Below are 13,033 nucleotides of genomic sequence, written 5' to 3' on the forward strand. Positions count from 1 at the left end.
ACATGCACTAGATAATCCTGGCCTAACCACAGCCTTATCCCTAGTGTGCAGGTATGTGGTGGAAAGCCTACGGCAGACCTCAACCAGCTAAATTGAGGTTAAAATGATTAACCTGTGGCTTCACAAGGGAAAAGGTCATGATCAGGCCATGTTTAGCTAGCATGTTAGCAAATCCCAGCCACTTTTCTTAATCTAGACAAAACCACAGTGAAAAGGCAAAAGGTTTTGGATTGACAGCCCTGGAGCACGAAGATCATTAAACCATAGAATAGGTACAGGTTTCAGAGTAGCAGCTGTGTTAGTCTGTATCCACAAAAAGAAAAGGAGTACTTGTGGCACTAACCAATTTATTTGAGCATAAGCTTTCATGATGCATCCGATGAAGTGAGCTGTAGCTCATAGAAGCTTATGCTCAAATAAATTGGTTAGTCTCTAACGTGCCACAAGTACTCCTTTTCTTTTTGAGAATAGGTACAATGACAGTACAAACTTCTTCTCACTCCCTACCAATATTTCTCAGTCCTGACCTAGATAGACCTCTCTTAGGTATGGCAAGGCAGTTCAATATCTGTGACAATTCAGTCATTGGCTCTCTGGTCAGACTCCCAACAAGGAGCCAACTTGTTTCAGTGTTGATGTTGGGTTTTTTTTATGTGGACACATGAGGAACCAGATGGCTCCTCCTTCCAGCTGAGGAGGTCTGGACACAGCAGCCTGCCAGTGCTGCTTTGAGCTTCACCTAAACAGGGAAGAGAACATCAACCATGGGAATAGTTCCAAAGCAAGGTGCAAGGTTCCTGCCACCTCGAATGCAGGCTGTGCAGTGAAGGTGCTCCCATGTTTTGTTTGGCAATGCTTAGCTCAATCCAAAAGAGTTCCAAACACTGGTGCTTTAGCAATACACCAGGAGCCATGTATTATGTCCTAATGTTACTATTCTCAATCCCCTGAAAGTTGGCAGCAATTTCGTTTCCTAATGGGGGTTTGGTCCAAAGCCATTAACACCAATGGAAAGCTTCCCATTGACTTCAGTTTAGATAAGGCCCTTTGTGCAAAGGTTCAGTTGCAGTCACACAACCCTAAGAATTCATGAAGGGAAGGGAAACCACATAAGATTGAACAAGATCCCTTCCTTGCAATTAATATCTATGCTGTAAATTAATCCGGGCTACCAACAGCAGTGTTTGGGTAAATAAGAATCTGTAGCACCATAATTGTCAAAGGACCATGGGCATATGGCACTGTGTTTATGGATCAGGGGGCTGGGAGAGGATAAAGAAGTTTTTCTGACAGGTACATTAAATATGACATATTCTCCTTGAGGCCATATCTACACTACAAAATTAAGTCGACCTAATTTATATCGGCATACAGCCGCCACAGTAATTACATCGCTTGTGTCTGTCTACACTTCGCTCCTTGTGTTGGTACTGTGCGACCTCGGCAGGAGTGCTTGTATTGATTGTACTGTCAGTGTGGGGGCATTGTAGGAAGGCTCCTGAAAGCCAGTAACAGTTGACATAAGCAACGCAGTGTCTACACTGACATGGTGTTGACCTAACTACATTTACCTTGACTCTACTCCACTCGTGGAGGTGGAGTTCAGTCGGTGTAGTGGGACAGTTACGTTGGCGAGAACGAAATTTAAGTGTAGACACTTCCATAGTTAGGTCGATGTAAGCTGCCTTGTATCGACCTAACTCTGTAGTGTAGACCAGGCCTCAGGAACTCAGGTCATTCAGCAGGGAACTTCAGATGAACCCTTTTCATCAAACCAATAACTATAGTCACTGAGCTATCACAGTCACGACTGTCACCTTTTGAGAATCTCTATTTTTAATTATTGAAACTGATCAATACATTTTTGAAACTTTGCCCATATTTTTCAATTCAATGTTCATGGAATAAAAATATGGATTTTGGTTGCATTTTTAATCATCTTTACTGTTCATTTTTATTTTGTTAGATTTTTTTTTTTAAAAAATGGGCCCCTCCAAAGCTTAAGGTGCTTCTACAGATCAGTTTTTAAACTATAACTAGCCTCCACCTGGTTTGAGGGAAGGGTTGTTGGCCCAGCCAAACTCACCAGCTCCCTCTCAATCCAATCCCCACCACAATTCAACCTACTGCTATAGAGAAAACACAGCTCGGCCGTGCAGTGCTATAAACACACACACACACACACACACACACACACACACAAAAAGGCTCCGATCAAAGCCTACTGAAATCAATGGAAAGACTCCCTTGACCTCAGTAGATTTTTGGTCAGGCCATAAAAAGACAAGGAGTAAATTAGCCAAATTGAAGTGAATGGCAAAACTCCCATTGGCTCCCGTGAAGCCAGGATTTCACCCAAGGTCACTTAGTCTGCTGGCACATATATCCTGGAGATCAGATTTTCCAGTCCTGGAAAATTGTTGTGAAAGAAATGGGTCTTAAGGAAGGATTTGGGGAAAGAGAGATGGTGTTTGGTGTGACACAGCACTCCATATTTTTCATAGTGATTTTATGATATGATTATAGTATAATTATGACGTATTTTATGTAAGATATGCCATGTGAGGTGTCATTGGAAAAGTTATGATTTGCTGAATATGATTATTCTGTTTGTATGCGTGTATCATTTTTGTATCTGAAGTTATGAATATTGACTATGTATCTGTATTTCCAATGTAGTTACACCTGAATAACTCCCACTAGACAAGATGCTTTCAGTCCAGATAGTGTGTGTGTGTGGGGGGGGAAAGAGGGCCTATTCAGGGCAGTGGGCCATTAGGAAAAAAAATAGGCCTTAGGAGAAGCTTATCTCCCACCTGGTGAGCCTTCCTGAGAATGCTACAAACAGCCTCCAAGTAATGACTCTACAAGGACATGTGATGAGACCACATGTCTCTAGACTCCATCTTGGGATGTCAGTGTTTTTCCACAGGCTGGGCTGGGAACCAAGTTTTGGGAACAAAGGGTTCCCGCCATATGCAAAAGCTATATAAGGCAGGGAGTGACATCATCGGGTGTTCTTCAACTCCCCTCACAAGAAGACTCTTGGAAACATCTGAGGAGCAAAGACTGAACTGGGGGAAGTGCTGGACCCAGGCTAAAGAGATTTCTAGCCTGTGAATGAAACACCTGGGGATTCCAATCTGTAAAGCAAGTGCATCTTGCCCCTTAAGAATCTGCAGTCTGCTTGTATTATCTCTGGGTGAGAATCTGCTATTCATATCCAATCTATTTAGTATATTAAGATTAGTTTGCATTTTTTGATTATTTTCTAGGTAATCTGCTTTGATCATTTATAATCATGTAAAATCTATCTTTTGTAGTTAATAAACTTGTTTTTGCTTTATCTAAACCAGTGAGTTGGAGTGAAGTGTATGGTATCTTAGCTCAGGAGCAAAAGGCTGTTGCATATTCCTCTCCACATTGAGGGAGGGGGCAAATTTTATGAGTTTACACTGTACAGTTCCCTGTGCAGCACAAGACGGTATAATTTTGGGTTTACACTCCAGAGAGAGTGCATGCCTGAGGAGCTGGGAGTTACCCTAGCTGTAGCCTTCCTATGCAGTGGCTGGTCAGAGTGTCTATATGTAAGTGCAGCTGGGTATGTCTCTACCTGTATGTATTCTGGTGAAAGTGCAGGCTGGAGGCCTTTGCAGCTTGTCACAGCATGACAGTGTGAGAGGGAGCCTAGGCTGGTGGGTGGGGGGCTTGGTGGTACCCCAGTTCCAGGTGGCACCCCGGAGGGAACTCATCACACTTGGTAAACTGATGGAAGCATAAGGGGTGACAAGGCAAAAGGCATTAATCCAAGAATGAGACAAATGGATGAAGGGAAGAGTGACGTGAGAGAATAGCGTGGAGCACAAGGAACAAAAGGGGCTATGTAAATGAGGGGCAGAATTGCAATAACTGTTTTACCTGGCCTGATCTGATTCTCTATCTGCTCCGCTTTCAAGTGACTCTGTCAGGTGGTTCCAGCTCAAAGTTTAGGGGGAGGTCTTTGGAGTTTTTATGTTTTGTTTTAAATTTTTAAAAGCCTACTGTTAATAGAAACCATTTAATGTTTTTGAAACCCTCATTTCCATCAGAACAGTCATGTCAATCTGCCTAACCAGGTTCTTGTACTGGTGCTTGTAGGGATTTATAACTAGAACCTGGCAGAATTTGCTAGTGCATGTGTCATAAATATAAAGGGAAGGGTAACAACCTTCCTGTATACAGTACTATAAAATCCCTCCTGGCCACAGGCACAAAATCCTTTTACCTGTAAAGGGTTAAGAAGCTCAGGTAACCTAGCTGGCACCTGAACAAAAGGACTAATAAGGGACAAGATACTTTCAAATCTGGTGGGGTGGGTGGGGGGGGAGGAGGCTTGGTCTGTCTGTTCTGTGTGCTTGCCGGAGAGAGATCAAGAAAGTAAGCAATCCAACTCCATTAAAATTAGTAAGTACTAGCAAGGAAATGTGTTAGTTTACTTTTGTTTTGGCTTGTGATTTTCTCTGTGCTGAGAGTATTCCTGGTTTTCTTTTTGTAACTCTAAAGTTTTTGCGCAGAGGGAAATTCTCTGTGTTTTAAATCTGATTGCCCTGTGAGATTAGCTTCCCTTCTAATTTTACAGAGGTGCTTCTTTTACCTTTTTTCTTTCTAATAAAGTTCTGTTTCTTTTAAGAGCCTGACTGATTTCTCTATGGTCCTAAGACCCAGGGGTTTGGGTCTGTGATCAGTTTGTAACCAATTGGTTAGGATATTATTCTCAAGCCTCCCCAGGAAAGGGGGTGTAATGGCTTGGGGGGATATTTTGGGGGAATAGGAACTCCAAGTGGTCCTTTCCCTGATTCTTTGTTAAATCACTTGGTGGTGGCAGCGTACCCTCCAAGGGCAAAGAATTTGTGCCTTGGGGAAGTTTTAACCTAAGCTGGTAGAAATAAGCATAGGGGGTCTTTCATGCGGGTCCCCACATCTGTACCCTAGAGTTCAGAGTTGGGAGGGAACTCTGACAGCATGAGAACCAGAAGTCAAAAACTAACTAGAAGCTGACTAGTCTCTTCATTGTTCAACCTGAGTGGAACTCAGCAGATAAACACAGAGCATAAACATTTGATTTGTAACAAGCCTTTGGATTTTAATAATCGGTTAGTAACACAGGTAAGGACTTACTCTGAAAGAGAGATTTTAAAAATCTAACAATGTTTAAATCAATACAAACAAAAGAAGGTGGATCGAGGAAATGGCAGCTCTGTAGATCCCGTTGCACTCTGGCTGGAATTCTGATTTTGTAAGAGAGAGGGTGAAATCCCGCCCGTACAGAAGGCCTATGGCACTACTTAAATCCCTGTTCTGAGGTGTTAGGTGTGACTTAAGCGGTACATAGGGCTATGCACGGGGTGAATTCAATCCCAAATGAATACCTCTGCAAGTGAAAACTAGTGTGTTTATAGTAAAGCTGTAACAACCCCATAATATACAGAGTAGAGAGGCTGTTGAAAGGTGAACGCTCTACAGAAAAATACTGAAATTCTTCAAAAATCATGAAAGTCTCCCCCTCACAATGTATTGTTTCCTACAGTCCAGATCTCAGACAAGTGACAGAAAACCTGCACTTCTAAGCAGTCACCTATGTATTTCATGAATGAAAAATAAACCATCAATCGTGAAAGGTGAGGGAAACCTCCAGACAAAGACCATAGGACAGAACCAGTTGAATATGCTGTGTGAAAGGGAGTGGAGAAAAAGGGAGGATGAGAGTCTGCATACCACAGGAGAATTTATCAGGTCACTACTGCAGTTGTAGGTGGAGAGAAGAGTAAGAAAACCCAGTCGCCAACATCTGTGCCTAGAATGTTCACAAAGAAGGACTGAAGGCTCCCAAGAGGGGAAAAAATGATACAAGAAATGAGAACAGAAGGAATCAGAAAATTCATCAGAGACAAGAATTCCTGTCTTGTACTCTGCCAGTCAGAACATGGCTTTTGTCGGGAATAACTAATCTTTAGCTACACACAGACAGACAGACAGACACACAATCACCTGTGCACTTAATTATTCATTTGCCTAGTAGCCTGGAAAATACCAGTGAGACAGGATTAAATGTCTCTGTTTCATCCTTTTCAGATTAAAAAAAAAAAAGACTCTTAGGGCAAACAGCTTGTGTGTACAAGGAAAATCATACCACAATCTCATTTCAGACCTTCATGATTCAGCTGGAGCTAAATGAATTCAGATAAATTTACATGAATGTTTGACAGGTTGACAGTTCACCTCAGCAGCCTGTGAACACTTATCTTTCATTAATTATGGTTCAAGCAGAATTGCAACCTAACACAGCTGAGTTAGTCCTCTTCTGTTACAAATTCATACCTAATGCCTGGAAGGCGTCCAATCCTTTCCTCATTTCACTCTTATCTCTGGACTAGATCCAACTCCCCAGGTTCATCTGGACAATTGTGTCGTTTACAGGTTGCAGAATTTCAAAGGATGATTTTCTAGCAGATAAAATAAACTAAATAGATGACATGATGGCAAACATTTCTGTAGAAATTTCTATGGCCTCTCTCCTTGTACCTGTGCAAGTTCCTTGGGACAGGAACCATGTTATTTACATCCATTCTGCATGTACAGCACCAAACACAGTGTAGTTGGCCAGCACAGAAGATGAAACCACTTCACTATACCGATAAATACATGGGACTAGATCATCATGTGGTGCAAATCAAGATCGCTCCACTGAAATCAGTGGCACAATGTTGATTTACACCAGCTGAGGGTCTGGTCTGTGAGCCTTTTCCATCCCTCTTGACTGTATAAGTCCACATAAGCAGAGAGACGGGCCTTTGAAGAGGGTGCAGGAAATCACACACTTAAATTTGAATCAGCCACCCCAAAAAGGAACAATACTGGATTCAAGGAAACGGTTGTGTCATTTAAAGGATCCACTGAGAAACAGCTTGGGCAGTTTGCTCGCCCTTGAGGAATCTCTTTGATTGAGCACTGCTTCGAATCATATGCTACCTCCCTGCAATCCCTCTAAAGTATCATGAGCTCTTCTAGTTCACAGACTAAATGGAATATAGAAGCAACAAAACATATCAGAGCACACAGTCACAATGGGAGGTATGTAGTCACTGGGTGGATTTTTGGCTGAGTGGCTCCAGACATTGTCTCATTCAGATCCTGCAGGGTCCTGCTCTTATAAATGGCTCCCACATGCATTTTTACTCACTTATGAGTATTAAAGGATATTTCATATTTCTTTCATGCATAAAAACCTCCCTTAGAAAGACACAACTCATTAGAAGGACAAAATTCTTTAAGAACACAGTGCAAGTACAATCAGTGTTATGGCATTAGTAACAGGAAGAATAGATTATCTCCATCAGGTCACTTCTGATGGAACCCTAGTCACCATAAGAACAATAATAATTTGCACTTAAACAGCACTATGGGGGAGGTGCCATCCCTGCATGCCCCTCAAGGTATGGCGTGGCACTGCAGAAGCCCTGCCTCAGTTTCCCCATGGACTCTTCAGCACATATCACTTATGGATGTGGCTTAGCCCTCCTGCCCAGTCACTGAGGGAGTTCAGCAATGCAGCTGGGACCAAGCCACTCAGCCCAGGTGGCCAGACTCATGCTAGTGGGGCTCGAGCTAGTGTGCTAAAAATAGCAGTGTGGTCATTGTGGCTCAGGCAGCAGCTCGGGCTCTTAAGCCCACCTGACCCCCTGGGTTTGAACTCAGGTGGCCACCCCAAGTCTGTGCCAGAGCCCCAACATCCACACTGCTGTTCTTAATGTGCTAACTCGAGTCTGTCTACCCAGGCTGAGAGGTGCCCAGCTGCAGTGCAGACATATCCCAAGGCAAGGTTCAACAAAACCCCAGACCAAAAGAACCTTCATCCGTGCTGGGCTCAATTTTCAGCCCCCTTCCTTTCAGGCAGACCCCAGCTGCAGCAGCTTGCCTTAACACCCACCACCTGGCAAACCTCAGACTAACAGCTGGTGTCAGTCCTACCCTCCGGCAGGGTGGCCCTGGCTGTCTGAAGTCTGCTAATCAGCTCCCCACACAGGCTTCTCACATGGCTTGGGAGCTGTCAGCCTGCTCTCCCACCCTCTCCATCCCCAACTGAGTTGGCTCTCTCCTTTCAACGACCCACTCCAAGCCTGACAGCTCAAGCAGGTGAAGTGAGTGAGGCTGACTGAGCCCACAGCAGGTCATTAACCCTTCCTGGATGGTGTGGGGTTCACATACCCCCTGCTAAGCACCTTTCACTGAAGGATCTCAAAGCACTTTGTGAAGGTGGAGTAAGTATTATCCCAATTTTACATATGTGGAAACTGAGGCACAAAGGCCTGATTGACAGCACCAGAGCAAGAAGTCCATTACTTATCCACTGAAGATGTTTGGTATGTAACAGAAGCACAAGCTTCCCCCACCCACAGCCCTTCCCTCAAAGCCAGTCTAAGGGGGAGACGCTAGTTCAATCTCCATGCCCAAATCTAGACTGTACTGGCATACTCACAGAGTGGGCACGGGAAGTTCAACCTGAGGTTGCCCATTAGCAGTTGGAGGTGAGCTACTGACACACACAACCTGCAGATTAGTCCGCAGATTCAACTTTCATATCTTGGTCCCAGGTCAGATCCCTACTCATGTTATGTACACTGTATGTCACCACCCGGCATACACACTGATGTCAGCTTGGGAGTACCTGTCAGGTTCACAAACTGTCCTGGCCTCTTTTCAACATCATTACTTAAAACACTCTGAAAAACAGGCACCAATTTCAATAATGATATAATCCACATTCTCCCCAAGGCATCTGAGAACTGGTACAGAGTTACAGAGAAGAGGCTGGAGTCTATAGAAAGGCTGCTTGTAGAATGCTACCAGAATTTGGAAACCCTTCATATTCATGGTCAGAATTGTGACCATCTTTCTTCCAATGATGCGTAATCAGACTGGACTACACTTGCTCTTCTGCTGACAATGAACCACATCATCCAGCTTCGCTAGAAACACTTACCTTTGGGCACATCCATGGGGTTTAGGCTGCCAATCAGATCTCTGACATAAAGGCCATCGCCCTCATCCTTGCTCAGCCAGTTGTTGCAAGAAAAGTAAAAACGGAGGTGAGGTCTGTTCATGTCAGTTACTACCACCCGGTCCAGGAACCAGCTTGCGTTCATTCCTGTGTTGTCATGCTCAATTCTACAGCACAAAGGAACAAAATATACCCAAGAGTTTGGATTGGTTGGTGTGACAGCAACTAGCACATTGATTCAGTGGCACATTTTATATTAGGCAAGGTAAGAGCAGTGGCACCAATTGGGGAGGCTGGGGGGGGGCAAATGCCCCCTGTAGGTTTTTGCACTTGTTCAAAGTTCCACAGGCCAAAGAGCCAGGAAGAAACCATGGCCTGGTCACTTTTAAGCCGTAGTCCCATACTAAATCAGTATAGCCGCTGCCAGAGTGGTCCAGAGCACTGCTCTGGCTGCATGGTCACAACACCACTCAAATCTGATGGAGAGGTGGCCGGGCCAAGTGGGTCGCAACTGGTACATGGGGAGACTGCTCCTGTATGGCAGAGCCCTGTGAAGTCTGCCAAGAAGTCCTGGCGACATCGGCTCATGCCCTGTGGGGTTTACTGGTCTATAAAGCAGGGGGCTGAACCTGAAGTGATAAGTAATTGAATCAGCTTATTGGATACAATATTCATGGGCAGGGTGAATTGGAGGCTAAGCCTCCCCAAACCTTGCGCTGGAGGGGGGGCAGTAGCAGATTTGGGGGCCCCTGAAAAATCTTCCCCCGCCATGGCCCCAGGGCTGGAGGAGCCCTCGCTCTCCGCCACGGCTCTGGAGCACAGAGTTTTTCCAGTCTCAGGGCTGCGGTGGGGTGGGGGGGAGGAGCAAGCGATGGGTGGGGCTTTGGAGGGAAAAGGCAGAGTGGGGCCGTGGGGGAAGGGGCAGAACAGGGACAGGGCCGTGGGCAGAACAGGGGCAGAGGCACAGGGGAACAGATGGAATGGGGTGGGGCCATGGGCAGGGCTTAGGGCAGAACAGGGGTGGGGCCAGAGACTCAGAGCTCCCGCCAGGGCTGAGAGCTCCACTGTGATCCCAGCCGAGGCTGAGAGCTCAACCCCGGCATCTTGCTGTACTGGGTATAGTAGTGATAATATTACACGATACCTTATCTTCTTTATTTGTCCAACATTGTTGGTTTTTATTCTGAACACGTCTGTTTTACTTCTCTCAAAGGCAGTTCTACTCCTGTAATATACATATACCAAAAACCACGTTAAGAAAATAGTTACTATGTCAGCAAATACATCATCGCAGACCCATCAAGGATCAGAGTTTAAGAATGAAGGATCCTCATTTCTGTTATTGGACAAACCTACTTTTCAATGTCCTAATTCCTGTGAAAAGGTCTGAATGTACCGGGACTTTTTTTAATAACTTTTCCATGCTAATATCTTGGCAGGTCTGTAGGCACCCTTTCAGATTCCAACATACCAACTTGGGAAGAAATGCAATGTTGGCCCAAATGGATGCAAACCTTGGGTCATATTCTATACCAGCTAAAAAGAAAAAATCTTTTACCTATTAAACAATCACCAGTATAGAAAAGAGCTGCAGTAGTGTGCGGTTTGCTACTCTGCAGATGGCTTTCAGAGGTAATAGAAAACAATATTCAGTGCGGACATTTTTATATTGCGCCATTCATCTTTAAAATTCCAGGCTATTATTTAAATTTTTTTTACAATATCTCTTCTCCTTTCTTGAATTCATCTAAAACTACCTGGATAGATACTAAAATACAGACTCTGTGGGCAAAGGCTTAGGGCGCGGTTCTCTGTCGCCTTGCACCTTGTGCTGTCATTCAGACCAGTGTGAAGTGCAAATTCAGAATGGTAGACTTTGTCATAGAAGTTGCTTTGGCCTGGATGACTACACAAGGTAGACAGCATCGGTGAAACAGGCACTTTGCACCTTCCTGTCTGTTGGTTTATAGAAGCGGGGCTCGTTTCTCTGCTCCATACCTGCAGAGCCTGCTCCCTCTTCCAAAGGTTTCCTTCTGCTTTGCACATTCCTACATCATCACGAGAGGAGTGTGTTCTTCAGCAACAGAACAAGGGTTGTGTTTTGAAGGGGTCCATGGCCCAAAGCACTGCACTGTGGCTGGCAGTTCTATTCTGGAGCTCAGGCACAGATAAAAGACAGGCGCAGCTGGGTCAAAGATTTCTTTCCCCCTGCTTCTTCTGACATACCAAGACCATAAAAAAAATGACCACTGTTCAATTCCTGTACCATCTCCCTGTACTATTTGTGTCAGAACTAGATTGCAATGTGTGTAGGACAAGGACTATTTCTTCTTCTTTATTTGTAAAGTGCTAAGCATTTGACAGAGGAATGTGTGATAGATAAGGCAATTTCCTGCAATATCCTTGATAGGCTTTATTGTATTCTGCCTCCCCCACTCCGACTGCAGCCTCACAACCCCTTGTGCTCATTTCTGCCCCCACCCGCAACCCCAAGACCGGAGAAGCTCTGTCCCTGGGCCCTGGCCCCAGAGTGCAGCGGGAAGCAAGAGGTCCTCCAGTCCCAGAGCCACAGCAGGGGCTCATGTGCTCAGGTTTCCACTGCCACCCGCCACGCTTCTGTGGGAGACCAGGGTCGGGGCGCTGGGGCTTCTCCCACCCTGCCCGGCGTTTGTGCCAGAGAGCGGGGTCAGGCGCGGCTTCTTCCAGAGATGGGTGGGGACGCTGGAGCTTCCCCCACCTGGGGGCTTCTGCTGGGGATAGGGTCAGGAGCCACTGGGGGGGAGGGGTTTCCCCTGTCCCGCAGCTACCATCGGGGACGGGGTTTGGAGCCACGGGGCGGGCTTCCCCGTCCTGCGATGGCTGCCGTGTGGGGAGGGCCACTGGGGGGGTCTTCCCCTGCCCCACAGCTGGGGCTCCAGGCTTCCACTGCCTGGTGGTGGATTTTTTCCACGGCCCCCCAGTAGACCGGGGACCCTGCTCACAGGCCTGTTGGCCCAGTAGCTAATCCATCACTGCGTAAGAGTAAATGTGCCTGCTCAGAAGGAGCTGTGTGGTAACTTATAACTTCAGGCAATACACTGTTGATAGCCCTTGCAGAGAAAGTAAAGTGCAGGCCCTGGCCTGTTTAAGCAGTCTGGCTTTCTGGGACTATCACAGTGTCGGCAGGAGCCAAGTGTCCCAAGAACTCCAGTCAGGAGGGAGTGAGATGCAGTTCTCACCCAACAGCGATGATGGCTGGGAGATGGAAGCCCAAAGTGAGTGCCCTCAGTGGCCATGGAAGGGGAATTCAGGTGCCCTGAAATTGTGACAGAAGGTTAAGGACAGCATGGTCCAGTGGCTAGAACACTGAGAGTCAGGGTATTCAGGTTCTATTCCCTACTCTCCCAGTGACCTCGATGTGGCTTGAACTAGTCAATTCATCCGTCTGTGTCTCTGTATTCTAGAGGCACACTTTGTCTGGCTTCAGGGCAGGCACTGTCTCTTGCTCAGTTTGTACAGCGCCTAACACACTGCGGCCCCAGTTGAGATTTGGGACTCTAGGTTTCACCGTAATACTAATGAACATATACAACAAAAAGCAGTCACCCTATTTGAAAACAAACAACTACAGCACATCACCATAGCAATGCTGCAGTGACAAGCAACTTGCTCTCAGAAAGTCAATGAATACGAATAACCTGAGCAATAACATCCAGTTTTGCTCAGATCTTTTTCCTCACCACTTTAGGGAGTGTGCGTGCCAGTGTTTAAAGGTTGTCTGTTTTATATTCTGCAAATACATGAGTAGCTTTCACCCCCAGTACCGATACTGAGCATATTGTGCTAGACCATTGTTGCTACATAAAGAGGCTAAAAGAGTTAACCTTGCCAGAACACTATGGCAAGAGACAATTAAACCCAGTAGAGCTCCCCTCAACCGCAGCTTGGCTGTCAAACTGAAAACAGTCAGCAAGTGCAAGGCAATTAGTTTGCCAGGGGTGAGTGAACATTGTAATG

General features: G+C 45.7%; 1 protein-coding gene across 1 annotated transcript in view; it reads right to left on the bottom strand.

Annotated features, from left to right (window-relative positions):
* The window catches only part of LOXHD1 (lipoxygenase homology PLAT domains 1), a 310,109-nt gene that overhangs the window by 189,318 nt on the left and 107,758 nt on the right, over nucleotides 1–13,033 (bottom strand). Inside the window, exons 8-9 of the mRNA XM_074952316.1 lie at nucleotides 10,182–10,262; nucleotides 9,020–9,204 (exon numbers count right to left, since the gene is read on the bottom strand). Of these exons, the coding sequence (XP_074808417.1) occupies nucleotides 9,020–9,204; nucleotides 10,182–10,262 (266 nt within the window). The remainder of the gene's footprint in view (nucleotides 1–9,019; nucleotides 9,205–10,181; nucleotides 10,263–13,033) is intronic.

The sequence above is a fragment of the Natator depressus genome, chromosome 5 (assembly GCF_965152275.1).
Source record: "Natator depressus isolate rNatDep1 chromosome 5, rNatDep2.hap1, whole genome shotgun sequence".
Lineage (NCBI taxonomy): Eukaryota > Metazoa > Chordata > Testudines > Cheloniidae > Natator > Natator depressus.